General features: G+C 35.5%; 1 protein-coding gene across 3 annotated transcripts; it reads right to left on the bottom strand.

Moving 5' to 3' along the window:
* Positions 1-409: 409 nt before the first annotated feature.
* Positions 410-20,364, bottom strand: Gas41 (YEATS domain-containing protein 4 Gas41). Of its 3 annotated transcripts, none has more exons than XM_083121721.1 (5): positions 20,224-20,364; positions 7,976-8,059; positions 5,709-5,990; positions 1,811-1,991; positions 410-691 (listed from the first exon to the last, which is right to left on the bottom strand). In XM_083121721.1, exons 2-5 carry the CDS (start codon positions 8,030-8,032, stop codon positions 516-518), a joined length of 696 nt encoding a protein of 231 aa, XP_082977847.1. In that variant the 5' UTR covers positions 8,033-8,059; positions 20,224-20,364; the 3' UTR covers positions 410-515. The 3 variants fall into 3 exon arrangements, with proteins under 3 accessions (XP_082977847.1, XP_082977846.1, XP_082977848.1); XM_083121720.1 differs by lacking the exon at positions 20,224-20,364 and adding an exon at positions 20,139-20,213; XM_083121722.1 differs by lacking the exon at positions 20,224-20,364 and adding an exon at positions 9,163-9,181.
* Between the last annotated feature and the right edge of the window lie 165 nt (positions 20,365-20,529).

Genomic DNA, 20,529 nt, shown 5'->3' with positions numbered 1-20,529 from the left:
CAATTATTTTTGTTTCATTTGCGTAGAATAACTCACATCAGACACAAACATTCTGACACAAAAAATAAGGAAACACATGGCATTATGCACTTTCCAGATGAATTAAAGATCGACAGTGGACAGGCACGCCACACCTGGATCCCTTTATTACAGCATTTGGCACCCTAGGAACAGCAGATGACACCACATATGAGTAAGCAACAGCGCCCTAGCAGCATGCTGCAAAACAATAAACAAGTTCCTGAGAGGATAGTGGCAGTAGCCAGTGAAATTAATAGAACAGCATAAAAAACAGTTTCGTAGAGAAGTAAGTGCTTCATTTCAGTGTATAAAAAAATATTTGTTTGCGAAAACAACTATATTAGATTCCTGCCAATCACTGAACTTTTTACTTACAATTCAGACTCAATGAATATGAAGAATATTTTATTTACAAAATCATGATTATATCATATGCAACTTACATTATATCTCACTCTCATAAACACACAAAATGTACCACACACACACTATAATTACACTCCATTTGCTGCTACTGGAAGTCCTGACTGCACTTTCTGAATTTCACTTTTAAATTTGTTTATGGTTTCTTTTGCCAGTTTAAGTCTTTCTTTCAAGTCATTGATTTCTAACCGTATTTTGTTCTTAGAACTCATTATATTTTGAAGAGTCTTCTCTTTTTTCTCTTCAACTGAAAAGAAAGACAAAAATATTTCCAAATAAAAAAAATAAAAAGCAAGGAAAACAAAAAGTATACCGAAACTACAAAACCTGGGTACTTATAGTATGAAGTTCTATTATAAATATTAGAGAAAAGTACATTTGTGACAAATATTGAGCTGTATACATGTACAATACTTTACAATTAGGACTGGGCTGTTACCAATACTTGAGCACTGGTTTCAGTATTCGAAAGTATCACTCTTCCAGGCTCCGAGTATCTTGCAGTGTCAAAATTCCACCCAACCCCCTAAGGAAGTACCTGGAAATTATGCAAAAGGCATAAAAGTTAAGGTAACGTTATCTCCCCCGTGCATCCCCATTAAGGCCCATGGGGGTGGGGAGATATGGAAACCACACATTCTACATCTCAGGCATATTGGACGTGATAGGATCAGCATCAGGTTCTGGCCACATTTGCTATAGTTTGAAAAAAAAAGGGGGGGGCTTCTTTGGAAAGAACCCAACCCACATCAGTTTATAGGAGCTATATTGGATTTTTTTTGGGGGGGGAAGGGTGGGTGGAAAAAGGATACATATTTGTAGTAACCAAAAGGGCATTAAGAAATTTAACAACTTGAAGAAAAATACCTTGCTTTAAAAAAAATATCAATCAAATTTAACTACACTATGTTTTTGTCCACAAAATACAAATTTTAGACAATTTTTACAAATAATTCACAACTAGCTGTAACTACGTTAGCAAATCAGTGTCAAATCTAGATTTTCTTTTGAAAAAAAGATAAGGATAAACTTATCTGGACCTTTTAACTTTCATGAGCAACTTGTTTTCTAAAAAAAAAACTTACTAGAAATTTATAAAAAAAAGATAGATTGGATGACAAATCATTTTAGAGCATCTGAGAGAACATTTGTGTGAATAGCATGAGTGGTTAGAGGATTTTATTTGTAATACCCCAGAGATGGGTACCACAAAACGAAAATTTGTACCTTTCAAAAATGTCTTAGGTGCATGTTATAGTATGACATAACATTTTGTGTATATCTCAAAAGTGAAATATTACTTGCACATAAAAATTTGCATGTCATAGAAGGTAAAAACCAGAAAATAATAATTATGCCAACTTACAATCTGTTTCATGTTTCCACGGCCCAAGTGTCAGTTGGCGTGTTGTTGTCAACAAGTGCTGCATGAGAGCTGTTGGATCTTGAAACACTATTTCATCATAGAATTCTGAAACAATGGTCTTCTTCCCTAACATTACATCTGGACCAGTTTGGAATAGCTTCAGAACATGATACAAGGTCACCTAAACATAAAAGGAGCAATTGTAAATTTCAACTGCTTTGAAGCAAACAAAACTGCAGAACAATGGTTTTCCTGAAAAACCTATTAAAAATGTAATATTTCAAAAGGGAATCTCATCCAAGTTTAAACTTTTTGGCAAAAAAAATATAAGTACCAGCGGCGTGCATTCTGGGTACGCAAGGTACTCACTGCGTACCCACAACACCGTAAGAAAAAATAATAATTTTCCCCACCTTCTCGGAGCATGAAAATTCAACTATCGTCTCTCCGAAACCCCTTCCACTGCCAGAAATTCTATCTTCATTCCGAGAACGCTGCTGCCTTGCCCGAGTAGTCTGGCCCTCCAGGCAGTCCCGAACGTCTGCCCGAATGATCCCGATTGTGCCTTCGGTGTTGCCCGCACCCACCCCATCCACCGTGGCTTCTGCCGATTTCCACGAGCAAAAGCTGCTGCCTCTGTTGGGTACCCTAGGAATTCGGAGGGCAATCCCCATTGGCTCCGATCAACCCCCACCATATGTTTGGGTCTTCCCGCGCTCATCCCACGGTGCATTTTCCTGTTCAAAGCACATGGTTCTAAGAAGCCAGGGTACCCAAGATTTTGGAAGCGTCTGCAGTGTTGGTAGTAGTCAACATATATTTTTTCTCGAATGTTTAGTTTACTAACATTGGACAGACACGCTTAGATAAATTAATCCCTGTGATTTGGTTGCAATAAAAATGCGTTATAAAAATTGATTACTGACATACAAATCGGAGCGGAAGGCAAGAAAATGTTTATCGGGAGGTGAGGGAAATGGAGTGATCGACTGAGTATTGCGTTTAACCTGAAACACTTTTCGGCGTCATCATGTCAATGTGTCAGAGGGAAATTATGTGGACAATTTGCATGTTTCACACCATTCTCAGTATCTGTCTTTCTCATTCTAGAGATCAAAATTGTATCGTGTCACTTTGCATTTCAGCTTATGATAAGGATGGGTGTTGACTGTTGACCCGACGATATAAATGAACGAAAGAAAAAACATAAACACAATGCTTACTACGGGATTCGAATGTACCCCCGCTCCCTTACGTTGCAAAGTTATGTAAATGGACGTTACATTGTGCCCAACATAAGGGTGCAACATCATATTGGTGGTGGTGGGGTGGGGAGATATCTCAATCTACACACACGCGCGCATATATTACATATACACATAATATAATTATGATATACATATTTATAATGTCATTCCATATAAAAAAATAATGAATTTCTAAATATTTAAAAATGCATTATTAATGAATACATAGAAAGAAATCAATTTGTTACTTTTATATACATGAGATATTTATAAAGTAGCAAACAAATTCATTTACTAACGGGTTAAAGAATAAATTAATTATAATTAATTCAATAAATTACAAAAATAGTTGGAATCGTTTTATTATGCAATAGTTTTTCTATTAACATCATATTTATATTTGTCTTGCATTCTTGTTTTACTTCTACATATTTTGCTATTGGTGTAGATCTGTTAAATATCTCTTGAAGAGGTAGTGTATGTTTTCAATATTATCCTTCATCTTTCATTGTTATAACAAAAACTCTCCCCCCCCCCCCGGGGAAATTTTGGTGTGGGGATTTTTGTGGCCAATATTATTGGTGGGGGGAAATCCCTCCATTCCCCCTCAGGACTTCGAACCCTGCCCAACGTTTATTTGAGCTTTTGAAGTGTGTTGGGATTAATACCATTCTATTCTGATGCATTTTCTACGAGAGTCCGTAATTTCTTCATTCTACAAAATATCTCGTCGACTGACAACCCTGATCCATTCATCTACAAATGTGAGTGGCTATTTCGAGGAAGGAGACACTTGTTACCGCGAGAGATTGACGTTTTTTGTTTCTTCCGTCTTGCGTGTGAAATTTGCAGTGTTTCGTTCTTATTATTGTTTTGTCATTGCGGTGAAGAGGTGAAATAGAAATAATATGGAATCGGGAGTTGTCGATGACGTTCTGGAGAGGGGTTTTTCGTCATATAGTTATGAAAAGAAAGTGGAAATAATCCGAAATGGGAGGCCTGTTCCTGAATTGGAGGACTTGTCTCAGGCTGGAGTTACGAAGGATGGTAAGCAGTATGTTAGGCATTTTCAGGAAAAAACTTACTTATGTGTTTATTTCTTCCTCAACCCTTAATTAAGATATTACTTATTTAAACATTTGTCTGTTCTTTCGTTCCCGTTCAATGTGCATCGCGCTGCATGAAGAAACTAATCAAGGTTGAATTGTTGGGCTGCACGTTTCTTGAGAATATATTTGCGAAGCAAGAATATAAAATATCATACAAATGTTTTATCGTGTTACATCTGAATCTCTCCGGTAGCATTTTAAGGTTATGTCTTTATATTAAAAAATCCTGAATTAGATCCCATTTCAATTCAACTAACTTCAATCAGCTTTAGTGTGCATAAAGGAAGCTTAAATTCTGCTTCCTTTAACATAACAAAAAATGCGGCAGAAATATTTTTTTCTTTTTGTGTGCATATGAATGCATTTGATACAGCCACTAGTTTTGTTTTCAAAGTTTGGTAAATTATCCACTAAGGATTTCACTTACGTATTTCTCTTGCGTACCCTAGTCTAAACGTCACCGCACGCCACTGATAAGTACTGATATAATAATAGCTTCTATGTAGTATCTGTGAAGAACGAAATTGCTATTGTGGCAGTAGGAAAAAGTTGTTGTTACACTACAGTCCTGTTTAACCGAATTTGATGGGTTAAACTGGAATAGTTTCTTTTTGAATACAGTACGTACATTTTATTACGTACAGTATTTTGACATACAGTACATATGTATTTCAGCATGTAGGCATAAACAAAAAGCTTACAATAATAGTAGTCATTTAACTCAAGAACATGAATTACAGTAACATTAAGGTTTTGGTACAAAAAGCCGTACAACTAAAACAATAAAGTACAATTCAGCTTGTGAAAAAAAATTGATATTTTAATTTGCTTAAGATTAGATGAACGCTTCTTAGCAGCTTGATCTCTAAGATGTTTAATCAGACAAAAGTGCTTCGTCGGTGCTCCCACTTAAAACACGGTCGCGCACGAGTAACAGCCTTTTTAGCGATTCAGTTAACCTGGAAATTCAGTTAATCGGGATTCAGTTAAACAGGACTGTAGTGTAGTTGATTTAGGGTTTTAAGTGCACTTTATGCACAGTAAGGCTAATAGGGACTGGACCTACAGTTTAACCACTATGTGCCCTCACCAGATATCGAACCAGGGAGCCCTTGATTACAAGGTGATGACGCTACCACTACACCATCGGGGAGGCCCGCAGTAGGAAAAAGAAGTCAGTTAAAATACAATCAATTATATTATGCAATTCAACATTTCATATAATTCCAGAAATGAAGCCATTATTCAGTACTCTATGAATATCACTGAATAATTAAATATCAACATCTGGAGAATTGCTGGTAATAGCCTGCAACTGTGGGTGTGTAATTCAACTAATTTGTTACTTTTATGAATATAATAATGTCATTTATGTACCCTGCTCTTGTAAAATAAATTTCTGAATACACTGTTTTCCCGATCTTTTCTTCTTCTTCTTATTCCATCCAGAGGCTGGTTCAAGAAGAAAAGTCACATCTAGCAGCCACAGAAAAAGAAACACTCCACAAAATCTTTTTAATTATTGTTGAAAGTAATACTTACTGCTCTCTCATTTTGATCATGAAAGTAAATTTTGATTACAATCTCAAACTCTCCCCATCCAGTCTCAGTTACTTCATATGGAGGATTTGAAACTATTCTATTGGGATTTGCATAGCTCTCGTGTAGTTTGAAGTGAACCTTCTTGACATAGGCCGACATATCCTCATTGCGATATGGCTTCACATAAACAGTCCACTGATGAGTGTGGCCATCTTCTTCTCTTGTCTTCCCAAAATATCTTGCAATGTTTCCATAAACAATAGGTTTCACGATAGTCAAACCCTGTTTTAGAATAGAAAAAATAATCTTTTAAGGTAAAACTTTCCATGTATTCCGTTAAATATAAGTAGAGGCACATATTTTTGGTGAATAAAAAAGCAAAATTTCGGTATAAAAAGTGAGTCAATTTCAGGTTCAAAAGCAGTAAATAAAATAAAATATCGTTATAGCGGTGAATAATCGCATAAAAAATGCTACATAAAATGAAAATTTGGTTTTAAAATTGTGAATATAATCCTAAATTTGATTTAAAAACTACACTTATTCCACAGAATTAACATTTCACTTCTAATAGCCCATTTATGTAGTTATCCGAGTATTAAGTTTATTTCTGTGTAAAGGAGTCCATTTTTGTTTCTGCAATATTAACAGCAGAATTAATCAATTTTCCGGGAATTGCATAACTCTCAGGATAATTCAGACCTCAGAAGGTGCCACGTCGGTGAATAAACCCTAAATTTTGTGTTTAAGAGTTAATTTCGCTTTTTGCAGTTCATTTCGCATTATTTCGTGACAAAACATGGTTACAAAATGCATCTCACACCTTTCAAAAACATGAAAAATTAACACTACAATATGTTTTTTTCAAATTTCGTTTTTTCGTCAAAAACGAAATATGCATACCCCTAAATATTAGTCACACCTTTCCTTTTAGGTAATAATTTAATATACTTGACTGTTCATGTATTAGGTGACATGAATGTGGTACAGCATCATACTTCTTTAAATATTTTATCAAGTGTATCCGTTCATTCTTTAGGATTCTCCTTTTTTCAGTATCTTTTCTTGATGATTTCCTATCTATTCACACTGACTGTTACAGTTTTCTTTTAACTCAGAAGGTTGTATTTCTGGCCTAATCTGATAGCAGCTTTTTTGTCAACATTATTATGTGTTGAACCTATTCTCAAAGCAATGACTATTACTTTTGTTACACCCTGTATATAAACAGAATTGTTTCTCATATCCATGTTTAAAATATACAAAAAATAGCAAAGACAAAATTTCATTACAATGAATTATTGCTTTCAAATTAATCCTCATAAAAGAAAGAAATTTATGCTACATGCTTTATTCATAGTGCAAAATAAATTGTTTCATTAAGTAGGCATCACACAAGGAGCATATTATTAACCTGAAGTTGCTCATGTCTACAGTTGTCACACAGTGACTTAAGGGTTAGATAATTTTCTAACAAACTCATTTTTGTATTTATTAATTACATTTGCATAATAACCAATGGCGTAACAGCCCATGAGGTCCAGCAGCTGGCCTCACTCCCACCAAATGTGAGAGATCATCAAATCAGTTATGGGGGTTACATGTGGTCAGCAGGACGAGCCCCCAGTCGTTGTTGCAGGTTTTCTGTGACTGGGATATTTGCATAAACAGATATATTTAATATGCAGAGCACTTAAATCCAAACATGAAGTGGAATATCTTCGTGGTTTTTCATAAAGTAATATGATGATATGAACCAAATATAAAACAACATATGCTTTGAAAAAGCTTCTGAAAAAACTTTAGACACACTGATACAATGAAAATATCTTTATCACTGTGTCTTTTATCCTGAAGAACAAGCACAACTCTATGACAGCTGGAGACCTCGGCCAGCACAGCAGGATCTGTAATGCAAGAACTCGTGCAACTCAAACAATGAACACCACTTTGAATAACACCACTATAAACAGGCTTGTCTAAACTAGGAACACTTGTTTCAGTTATACATAACAAGGAGAGATGAGGTAGAAGGTATTGATTGCTACCATATCTCATCAAGAGATAACAATAACTTCAGGATTGTTAGATTTTATCTAACAGCAAGACTGGTATAAGTACTATACAATTACATTCTGGGATTAAAAAGAAGACAAGAAACCAACAGAATATTAGACTATTTATAAGACTTTTAATTGTTTCTGTGTTATATTCAGTGTATCATTTTTGAAAAGAAGAACTGGCATCCTATGATATCTAACACTTACTTTGACTCGTCCACCAGAATCTGGACCAAAATCAGCACTGCCTGCTCCTGCAGACATACTGAAGGTTATAAATGTTCTCTAGACCTAAAGTGAAAGGAAAATAGCATGCTCATTAACACATTACATTAAAAATGAATGTTAATAAAACAAACTATTGGAAAAGGAACATGTAATGGTTATTTTGGAGGTAACACTTTACTATACCAGAGACAGATTTCTTCAAATTTACAGGAGAAAGTACTTACGCAAATCATTTTCTGTAGTGTTGTTGATGTTCGGGAATGTAGTTTTGATCCATTTTAAAGCGAATGCATGTGGTTTTCTACGAAAATCTATATCCAACGTGCTATTGCTACTGCTACAAGCCGATGTTGTCCGTATATGCTAAATTGAACGAAAGGAGTGCTAATGGAACCTAACCTAACAGGCCTAACCTAGTAGACATACCTCATCCCAGTGATGGTTCGTGGGGCTATCGTGAATTTTTGGGCTAATGTCAGTGGTTTTTGGGGCTACCCGTGGATGGTTTGTGGGAAATAAGGAACAACAGTAAGTACTCGTTAATGTAAGAAATATACATTATTTTCGTTAGAAATTCATTATTTCACATAAAGAAATGTTCCGCCATGCAGAATAGTATGTTAGCAATGTAAAAAAGTACGAAATAAATCATTGATAGGTGTCTCCGATACAGTAAAGTAGTACCATTTTGGATTTGTGATGTTTCTATTAGTAAGGTATATATGTGCGAAACTATGTGCTCACTGAAATGTTCAACATTATACAGCCTGTAAGTTTTCATGAAACTTTCTCAAAAACTACACACACCTAACCTAAGCTAAAGTTTCACAATTTGTGAAAACTACTCAATGTCACAAGAAATTTATTTTCAACTAAGTAAATAGTATTGCACAGCTGTCACAACGCAAAAAGACCAATATCTTTATAGAATTTTCCGCTTGAAGAAGTGTTTGAGATGTTTCCATTAGCAGGAGTTAACTAGTCTTGACAAGATTGAATTCATTGGTGATAAGAACCACAATATGTATTCCACATGATTCTCATAAAGGTGGAAAAATAAACAGAAGTTAACTTGTTCATTTTGGTTATTTTATGTCACTTTTCTACATCTTGGGTTAACTGTGGTCATGAAGGATGAATTGATGAAATGAATACCCATGCCTCACCAGTGTTCAAACCTGCAACCTCTGCTTTGTAGTGGTTTCTGATGACCACTCTGCCATGAAGGTCAGCCTTGGTTATTCTTGTCAACATTATCTGGACAACAGCACTGTAGAATTTATTTCTTGTATTTTTTTCTTTTTCCATAATTCCACATATGAGTCATTCCATGCGAAATCAACACAGCCTTTGACCTGACCATCTCCGATTTTCATGAAATTTGGGGAGTTGAAACTATCCTTGGAACTTAGTAACTATGGAAATTTTTAGTTTCGTGCGTCTTGTAATTGTTAAATTATTCAAGGTCAAAGTTAGCATAAATTGCCCTTTTTTAGCCCGCTTAGCTATACTAAATCTGCTGTAACTCCGCCCCTATTTTGCCTAGGAAGCTCAAATAAAGCTTATTGTACAGGGAATTGAATAAGCTTTCCAGTGATATATAACAAGCATACCTTTGGATAAAAATATAATTTTGTCACGTGACCTTGACTTTTGACCTTGAATATCTCAAAACATGTCATCACCAAAAATCGTGAAAAAAAATATATTTGTTCCCTCATTCCATACTATAAAACATATCAAAAAATCATTCTGGGACTGCAATGGGATCAGAAGATACAAAATAATATGTGTAACTATGTGACTGATAAGAGCCCCATTACGTGAACTATGAAGAGTCAAATGTCCTTAACACTCCCTACAAAATGTGAAGGAGTTATCCTGGGTATATTGGTCATGAAAGAAATAGGTTAAGCACAGGGAGATCCCTAGCCGTGTGTGTCAAGTGCAGGTCCGGCATATTGTTGACCGCCATATTGAATTCAACGCAAACATTTCAAAGGAAAGGGGTGATGTGATATATCAAATGAGGCTAGAATTTCACGAGAAATGAAGTAACGAAGGATTTTCCAACGTATCTTACGCCAGCAAAAAGTTATACACATATCTTTCACTTACGATATATGCACATTATAATGTTGTCAACGTTCCTGTGAGCACACTCGTTGACGTCTCTCACACTCGCATAGAACATTTGGCAATGTAGCATGTGCAACAACATCGCAAGCAGCAACTATGCTTTCTCTCAGATGGTCAATATCAGGGACTTTTAGTGCATGCACCATTCTCTTCAAATGTTTCTGAAGGTAAAAGTCCTCCTAAGATGTTAGATCTGGGGAATGCGCAGGCCTTTTAATAGATCCCCGTGTGCCCATCAATCTACCTAGAAAATTACCATGAAGAAATTGCAAAAATGTCCACATAGTGTGGTCACACTCTGTCCTGTTTCAAAACTCCCGAAAAGTGCCATATCCCGTAAGCAAGGGTGAAAAAACCTGTTCACTTAACAAATCCAAGAAGCCCTCACCATTTAAGGTTCCGTTGTTGAATATGGACCAACCATTTCCGTTCGCCATACATTATACCACATAAGTAGCTTACCAGCAACAACCATTCGACTGAGCAAATCACAGGTATTGCATATTATTTTTATTTTATTAACTTCACCGTGAACATAAAAATTAGCCTAGTCACTGAAGAATTTTTCATTATTCTTCACTATTCAACTATTTGGTGAATGTAGCTGATTAAAATCATATGCAATGGTGCGTATACTGCTTTCTCTCCCAAGATGTCAGCATGATCTCGATGAGTTCCTAACACATTAGGAGCATTCCAATGCTTTGTTTTCAACACCTCGAAAAGGAGAAAATGGTTACAAGCATGCAGTAATAAATTTTTTCTGGTTAAATATATGTTGGATAAACCTTCGTCACTTCATTTCTCATGAAATTCTAGCCTCATTTGATATATCACATCACCCCTTTCCTTTGAAATTTTTGCGTTGAATTCAATATGGTGGTCAACAATATGTCGGATCTGCGCTTGACACACACGGCTAGGGATCTCCCTGTGCCTAACCTATTTCTTTTATGACCAATTATACCCAGGATAACTCCTTCACAGTTTCTAGGGAGTGTTAAGCAGTCACATAGTTACACATATTATTTTGTATCTTCTGATCCCATTGCAGTCCCAGAATAAATTTTTGATATGTTTTAGAGCATGGTATGAGGGACCAAATATATTTTTTTCACGATTTTTGGTGATGACATGTTTTGAGATATTCAAGGTCAAAAGTCAAGGTCACGTGACAAAATTATATTTTTATCCAAAGGTAGGCTTGTTAAATATCACTGGAAAGCTTATTCAATTCCCTGTACAATAAGCTTTATTTGAGCTTCCTAGGCAAAATAGTGGCGGAGTTATAGCAGATTTAGTATAGCTAAGCGGGCTTTGACCTTGAATAATTTAACAATTACAAGACGCACGAGACTAAAAATTTTCATATTTACTAAGTTCTATGCATAGTTTCAACTCCCCAAATTTCATGAAAATTGGAGATGGTCAGGTTAAAAATTGCACGTATCTGTGTTGATTTGGCATGGAATGACTCATATGAGGATCATTTTTATAAAAGTAATTACATGCTTATAACTGTCTACTTATATAAATTGTGGAGGGCCTCCCTGATGGCGCACTGGTAGCGCCATCGACTTGTAATCAAGGGGTCCCGGGTTCGATACCTGGTGGAGGCACAAGTGGTTCGGATCCCACTTCAAACTGTAGGTCCAGTCCAGATTAGCCTTACTGTGCATAAAGTGGACTTAAAAATCAATCAATCGATACCTGGTGGAGGCTCATAGTGGTTTGGATCCCACTATAAGCTGTAGGTCCAGTCCCAATTAGTCTTACTGTGCATAAAGTGGACTTAAAACACCAAATCAATCAATCAATAAAAAATTGTGTTGGACGAGGTTATTTATCCAAAATTTGCTTGGCATGATTTTTTTTTACGAAGGGCAAGGTACACCAAATGACAGAGGAATGTTTTTCACATTTTAGATTTAAATTTAGTTCACATTCTCATATAGTACTGATATAGATTATGTATTCCTAACCAACACAATATCATGTGTCTGAAATAAACACAATGTAGCAATACTAAGTATAGTACAATGCACAAGTATTTCATGGCAATTGTCCACGACTACTTTCATTACTTTTTCTCATGCATCATCATGACATGATTTTTATTGCGCACTGTGCATACAATGTATTTATGTTTGTCTTGTGTAGTATCAGTGATGTGTATGTATGTGTCTTGTGTTGTAGTTGTGCTGTTTAGTATGTTTATGTAGTAGTTGTGCTGTCTAATATGTTTGTTTTGTCTTGCGTAGTAGTTGTGCTGTCTAATTTGTTTGTGTTTGTCTTGTGGAGTAGTTGTGGTGTGTAGTTTGTTTATGTTTATATTGTGTAGTAGTTGTGGTGTGTTTGTGTTTATATTGTGTTATAGTTGTGATGTGTTTGTGTTCATCTTGTGTAGTAGTTGTGCTGTCTAATGTATTTGTGTTTGTCTTGTGTAGTAGTTCCTCCATTCATATTGGGGGTTAGGCGTAGAGCTGACAACTCTGCACTGTAAAAAAAAAATGTCAAGAAACAGCAATATAAGGCTATGGATGTTCCCAAGGTAAAATATTCCGGAGGTAAAATAGTCCCCCGTTCGGATCTCCGGGTGGGGACTACTTTGGGAGGTCCCTGGACTAAGGATAAAATCTACGTTAGGAAATAAGGATATTAAATTAGGCACCTGGAATCTTCTGAGCCTTTACCAGCCTGGGGCATTTCAGTGTACAGTTAATGAGATAGTTAAGTATAAATTAGATGTAGTAGTTGTCCAGGAAGTTAGGTGGCCAGGAGAAGGGAATTGTAAAATTAAAAATTATACTTTTTTCTATGGTGGTACTGAAAACCATAATTTTGGAACAGGCTTTTTCATAAATAATAGAATTATCTCGGCTCTTAAAACTGTAGAATTTATTAATGATAGGATATCATATGCAGTTTTACAGGGTAGGTGGTGTAAAATTATTTTAATAAACATACATGCACCAATGGAACATAAAGATGATAATACTAAAGATGATTTTTATACAGAGTTAGAACAGGTCTTTGATAAATTTTCTCAGTATGATATGAAAATTTTGTTAGGTGACTGTAATGCACAGATTGGCAAAGAAGAGACATTTAAACCCACAATTGGTAAAGAAAGTCTTCATGAATTAAGTAATGATAATGGTATAAGATTGATTACTTTTGCAACCTCAAAGAATTTAATTGTGAAAAATACCACTTTTAAACATAAAGATATCCATAAATATACCTGGTCTTCTCCAGATGGTAAAACTCATAATCAGATAGATCATATTCTCATTGATAAGAGAAGGCATACTAGTATAATTGACGTTCGTACACATAGAGGTGACTGTGCCAATGACCATTATTTAGTAATTGCTAAATTAAGAGAAAGACTCGCAGTGATAAATCATAAGCAACAAAATCTAAAAGTTATAAAATTTGATACAGGAAAGTTTACTGATGAAAGAATTAAGAAAGATTACCAAATTAAACTGTCAAATAGATTTGATGATTTGCAGGATTTAAATGATGATGAAAATATAAATGAAGCAGATGTAAATAAGAATTGGGAGCACATACGTAATGCAATAGAATCAGCAGCTAAAGAAAGTATAGGATACCATAAACCGAGAAAAAGTACGCCATGGTTTGATGATGAATGTCATAATCTAATAGAAATAAGAAATCAGGCTAGACTTAGGTGGTTAAATAACTCTGATGATACAAATCTAAACAATTATAATAGAATAAAGCGAGAAGTTAACCGCAAGTTTAGAAGTAAAAAAAGAGATTACTTGAAAAGCAAAATTAACGAAATTGCAACAAACAGCAAAAATAAAAATATCAGAGATTTATATAAAGGTGTAAATGAGTTTCGAAAGGGGTGGCAACCTAAAGTAAACTTGATAAAAGATAAAGACGGTGATTTTCTAGCTGACCCAAGCGATATTCTAAATAGATGGAAGAACTACTTTAATGACCTTTTAAATGTCCATGTAGGAGATAAATCAGAAACAAATGAAGTCCACACTGAAGTTCTGAACATTTAGTTCCAGAACCTAACTTGACTGAAGTTAAAGATGATATTAAAAGGCTAAAGAATAAGAAAGCACTTGGCATTGATTTAATACCAGCTGAGTTAATTAAATATGGTGGAAATTCATTAATATGTCAAATTTATAAATTAATTTGTTTAATATGGAATAAAGAAGAAATCCCTCAACAATGGAAAGAATCCATAATTGTTCCTGTGTTTAAAAAAGGTGATAAAATGAACTGCAATAATTACAGAGGAATTTCTCTACTCTCAACAACATAGAAAATATTATCTAACATTCTTTTAACAAGACTAACCCCATATGCTAATGAAATTATATGTGATTATAAATGTGGATTTAAACGTAACAGATCAACTACAGATCAAATTTTTCACATCAGACAGACACTTGAAAAAAAGTGGGAATATAATCAAAATGTCCATCACCTATTCATTGATTTAAAAAAAGCATATGATTCGGTCAAAAGAGATAAATTATATAATATATTAGTAGAGTTTGGAATACCTAAGAAGCTTGTTAGTATGATAAAAATATGCACCAGTGAAACAGAAAGTAAAATTCGTGTGGGTATTAATATGTCTGACAAATTTACAATTCATGATGGGTTAAAACAAGGAGATGCATTATCTTCATTGCTCTTTAATTTTGCCTTAGAATATGTTGTCAGGAAGGTAAAAGAAACTAAAGAAGGACTAAAATTAAATGGTGTGACTCAGTTGTTAGCATATGCAGATGATGTAGACTTACTGGGGGATGATGTGAATACAATTAAGAATAATGCTAAAATATTTTTCAAAACTGCTAAAGAGATAGGTTTGGAAGTTAACAAAGAGAAAACTAAATATATGCTTACAGGCCGAAACCAAGTGTTAGGTAATAATCAAAATCTAATTATTGATAACAACTCGTTTGAACCAGTTTCCAAATTCAAATACTTAGGAGTAATATTAACAAGTGAAAATTACATTAAAGAGGAAATAAAAAGTAGGCTTAATTCAGGAAATGCATGTTTTACTTCTCTCTTCATAAACTTTTGTCTTCTCGTTTAATATCTAAGAAACTAAAAGTTAAAATATACAAAACAGTAATTTTGCCTGTAGTATTATATGGATGTGAAACTTGGTCCCTTACATTGAAAGAGGAACATAAATTAAGAGTATTTGAAAATAAGATCCTTAGGAAAATCTTTGGACCTAAAAGGGATGAGGAGACAGGTGAATGGAGAAGGTTACATAATTTAGAACTACATAATTTGTATTCGTGTCCAGATATTATTAGAATAATTAAATCAACAAGACTTAGGTGGGCAGGCCATGTGGCACGAATGGGAGAGGAAAGAGGAGTTTACAGGATTCTTGTTGGGAAACCTGATGGTAAGAGACCTGTAGGAAGGCCAAGACGAAGATGGAGGGACAACGTTGAGATGGACCTAAGGGAAATCGGTAGGGATGGAAAAGAGTATACAGAACTTGCTCAAGATAGGGAAAGATGGAAGGCCTGTGTTGCTGCAGCCATGAACCTTCGGGTTTAAGAAGGCTAGGGAGTTAGTTTAGTTAGTTGGACGAGGTTACTGAATTCTTTCGTAATAGTCTCCGGGCAAGAGTAGCACATGTTACCAAGTGTCTGGCAATATTCTCACAACATCAGCGGAATTGTTTTTCTGTAACACTGAGAGACCACAAGACCTGCACTATGTTATCAATGGTCCTGAAGCAATGTCCTTGTAGAGGATTTTGTAGTTTCTGAAACAAGTCATAGTCATAAGAATTCATGTCCAGATTATAGGAGGGGTGCTTAACACTTGTCTCGCCAGAATTATTGGTCACTTCCAGCGAACAGATGAATGAAGGAGATTGTCCAGAAATTTACTTTAATGCTTACTGTTCATGGTAACTCTCTTCAGTGCTGTGCGACAAAGGAAAATGACTTCACCTTAATGTTCCTGGGTGCTTGTTGAAACTTTTGCAAACTTGGTGAATCAGTATGGTGTACCACTTAGCCTTGTTGGATACTGAAGTGCCTCAAGTTCAAAAGTTCTCTGTGACACTTAACAGCATTTCTTTCACATGCAACTTGAATTTTGATTAACGTAATTTGATATTTTCGTGAGAATATTGTTCTAGAGTGCACTACTTAATACGGCTGCAGTCGGCACAGTGCTGCTGCAACACGTCAATTTGTGAAACTATGACATGTCATGTGTAGAGGCAGGAATAAAACCATTATCTGAATCCAAGATTAATTGTGGACATATTGTTGCAAGCAATGGACATATTGTTGAATAATCACTTTTTAAAAAAATGATATTTGTATTTGATGAAAAGATTATCTCGGGCTATCGACCAGGTGAGTTGTATTTGTTTCACAGATCAGAAGTAATTCTTGCTTTCTTCTGCTTGCACTGAATTTAATTTGATTAGATTTGTAACACCAACAGTAACACCTGGAAGACCCAGGCTCGATTCCCAAGGATGATTATTTCAAGTGTGGCTTTTCAAGGAATGCCCCTGCATGGGACAGCTAAGAGGCCTAAAGATGGGACACTTAACTACAAATGTAATTAGGGACATTATTGCTTTCAACAGCTGATCACATGGTATGGTATCAAGGTTCAAGCACAATATCCTTTCAATTCGTGGCTGAAAATATTTCAGTTGTCCATGTCTAAGATGACAGTAAACTAGGAATGACTGCTTGCTAGGAAGCACAGATGCTTACAAAAATTACATTTTGCATCATATTCTCTCTAATAAATAGCATTTTACGAAGCTCTAAACTCAACTAATTATTTTCTTGAAGCTGGAAATTTAATTTCACAGTCATTACCAGTGTTCTATAAGACTTCCAAATGCTCCTATAAAACTTCTCATGAAGACTGTGTTAAATATGAACATTTCCAGTCATATTTCAGCTCTTGGAGATGTGTTATAGCAATGAATGACTTTATGTGGTACCATTTATCATGACATGACATAGTTTCTGACAACAATTCTATGTTTTTGTTAGGTTAGGATTATTATGCTTAATGCTGTCAGAACTTTCACATGTTTTTTTTTGGCTTTATTCATAGAATAAAAAATTGGTTTTGAAAAAGATGGTGAAAATGTGTCAAGATAAGGCAAGTTGGACTGATTTGTTTTATTTTACTTCATTTCCCTGTCACTTCTGGTTAATCGTGAAGATGGGAATGAAAATGGATTATGGGACAATACCACACATGCACAGGACATGGTAGCCTATAACACCCACAGGGGATTATACTGGCTGTAAGTCCAGGTGCAAGAGCGGGCCCCTTCATGCACTGTAATCCCTCAAGAATTACATTGATTTATCTAATTGGCAGATTTCGATGTTTTACGTAATATAAAATTGGTTCCAGCATGTGAAAAACACAAATAATGGAGATATTTGATCCCAAAGTAGTGGCTGCGGTGGCTCAGTCGGTAACGCGTCTGACTACCATGCTCAAGGTCCCGGGTTCGATCCCCAGCCAGTTCAAATCCGGGAACTTTTCTAACGATGGAAGCGGCCCCGGCACCCACCCAGTGTCGAATGACATGGAAACCCTGGGGGGTAAAGGCAGTCAGGGGCGTGATGCTGATCACATCACCCCCACTCATGACCGGATCAAGAAAGTGTGGGGCATTACCCCCAAACCCCCTATACGCCTTCATGGCGTGGTGCTAAGAACAGGGGAGCACTTTACCTTTACCTTTTAAAGCATGGCCTGCATAAGTAAAAAACCTGCCATCTCAGAGTACTTTCGCCAATTTTCATTGAAAGTAAAAAGTTTAGTAAAAAAAGGTTGTATGAAAATTCAAATAGCTAAAGAACACGTGAAAAAAGATCACACCATCAAACTTAGCACTCCTAACTGAACAAAAACCTCGCAAATTGCTATCAGCAGCAAGCCTAACCTAACAACGTAAAATTTAAAACACCAATAAATCTAACACTCCTAACAATAATTTCACTTCCTTTTTGGTTTCATAAGTTTTCAGTCCTTCGTGTTTGATTTACTTTATTTTGGGAGCAAATACAGAATACCGTGAGTATCTCCGATTGCTTTCAAATTCGGCATACTCACTAATTTTGGCATCCTAATCACGAATCTGCAGTTAAAAATTGGCAGTCACGTCTAGAAAATACGAAATAAGTAGAAATATGGGGGTCCATGAATGAAGTAAACACCCGTGATTTATGAAGGAAACAACATTTTTTTGCAATGATTAGTGTTCAAAAACTATGTTTATGAATACCCTGAATTTTAACTATGTTTGCCTAACCTAACCTAACCTTACGTGAATGGTTCGTGGGGCTACGTGAATGGTTCGTGCGGCAAGTATGTTTTCCACATTTACTAAAGATGCCATATTGTCACCAAGTAAAGCAACGCTCCATGGAACGGATAGCGAACTTCACTTGTTCACATAAGCAAACATGGCGACCATTAGTATCGACAATCATAGCAGTAATGTATGCACGGTATTTCGCATTCTAGACGTGACCGCCAATTTTAAACTGCAGATTCGTGATTTTGAGGTCAAAATTAGTGAGTATACCAAATTTGAAAGCAATCGGAGATACTCCCGGTATTCTGTAATTATACCTTATTTTGTAATACACTTATGAAATGGTAGGCAATGTCCCGTATACTGCTGTTGTGGAATGTTGTCCTGGGTGGGTGCTATCTTCACTTGCACAAACCTTTGGGCTATTCTGCTTTAAGATAAAGGTAACATACAAAATTTACTTCACAATAACATATTTCCGTGAGCTCAAAACAATGGAAAAATTTTGTAAACAACATAATCTTCAAAAACCATGAAACATATTTCAATTTCTCGAGAGGGTACAGAGGGTCAAATGTACCACCAGATCTTCATTAATTACCTGTTCGATCTCCGGTCAACACCTTTCACTCGTTTACATTGTCATTTTTAAAGTAGGTATTTTTCGGTGCAGAAGGTTGAAACACTGCATACCCACAACATGAGTCAAGATGTGCCCGCCATATTGTGTGTTCCGGAAGCGAAGAAAGGAATAAAAAAAAAAGCACACAGAATGTGAAAAATTGTGTTTGTTCTCATGTGTAAGAAGCATAATGGCACCTTGAACTATGTTCCGCAATACACAATTGGTTCTAAGTACGAACCATGCGAAACACAAAATATCCGAATTTAATGTGTCTCCGATCTATGAAACTGTTACCGTAGTTTCTTCTGTAAAAATGAAGAAATTCGTTGACCGGAGATCGAACAGTTACACTTCATTAATCTGCAAAATGCAGTCCAGGGTTACTACGTGGAAGAGAGTTTGACATTTAGGTGTCTTTAGAAATGGTTACTGCCATGACAAATTGGAAGAATGCTGTTCATATGTATATTGTCGCATTCACAAATACAAATTTTACTCCAGAAACTACGCAGTGGGAAATACGTATTCTTAAGGTAAGTGTGTTTACTTCTTGACAATGAATTTATTTTAAATGTAATTGGTTTTATTTGGTGAGAAGTGTCCTTTGTTATTATTATTAGTTGTGCACATACAACCGTATTTTCCTAAAAGTGAAACTGATCCAATAAATGATGAATGGGACGAGCGCTGGTTACACTTCAGAGCTGAATTTCCCGATCATTTGTGACTTCTGCATCTTGGAATGAAATTGATGGTATGTAAAGCATTGAAACCTATCAATTAAATTTTAAAAATAGAAATTTTTTGAAGGTGTAGTCACCAACCCTAATATTCGGAACTTTTAATCCATTTCTGAATACTTTATAAAGTCAAATTTCAATCACAAAAAAGATACCCTCTCCCCCCAAAATAAGAAAGTTCGGTGGACGCGTTATATTTTATACAACCGTGAAGCATTCCGTCTTTGACACAGGTATAGAGGCATGCATACACTAATAATGTGGTAAGTAAAACTACTTTCTGCTCACTTCGGTAATTTGAAATAAAAAAATACTATAATGTCTTTCCGAAAACATTTACGAAAGTCGTTTACTACAATTAACATAAACTTACCACAAAAACAAACCAACATTACTTTGTCCAAGGATGGTGGAATTTATCCTGGACCGCATCACATCACTATAATGATCATGCTAATTCGTTTATTTATGGGAAGTTAGTGTTTTATTTAGGTTCAGTGTCCTCTAGAGTAAAATTTATGTTTTTTTCTTCTTTCTAATCAGTAGTGCAGCAATCATTGGTTGTCTTGTCTGTGTCAATTGACAAATAAACATACAATTTAGAGGTTTGTTGAGGAATTGTCCACTTGCACGCCAAAATCGTACTTCCAAGCCAAGGTAATGTTGGAACAACTGAAGG

Source organism: Lepisma saccharinum, chromosome 4 (assembly GCF_977018435.1).
Source record: "Lepisma saccharinum chromosome 4, izLepSacc3.1, whole genome shotgun sequence".
NCBI classification, from domain to species: Eukaryota; Metazoa; Arthropoda; class Insecta; order Zygentoma; family Lepismatidae; genus Lepisma; species Lepisma saccharinum.
Note: the sequence above shows the minus strand (reverse complement) of the source record. Positions and strands in the feature narration are given on the sequence as shown.

Excerpts from the sequence above, each read along its gene's own strand:
- Gas41 (XM_083121721.1), bottom strand. The coding sequence starts at position 8,032 with ATGTCTGCAGGAGCAGGCAGTGCTGATTTTGGTCCAGATTCTGGTGGA. Across the intron at positions 5,991-7,975 it reads ATTCTGGTGGACGAGTCAAA|GGTTTGACTATCGTGAAACC; the intron begins GTAAGTGTTAGA and ends ATTCTAAAACAG. Across the intron at positions 692-1,810 it reads GTGGAAACATGAAACAGATT|TTGAAGAGAAAAAAGAGAAG; the intron begins GTAAGTTGGCAT and ends CTTTCTTTTCAG.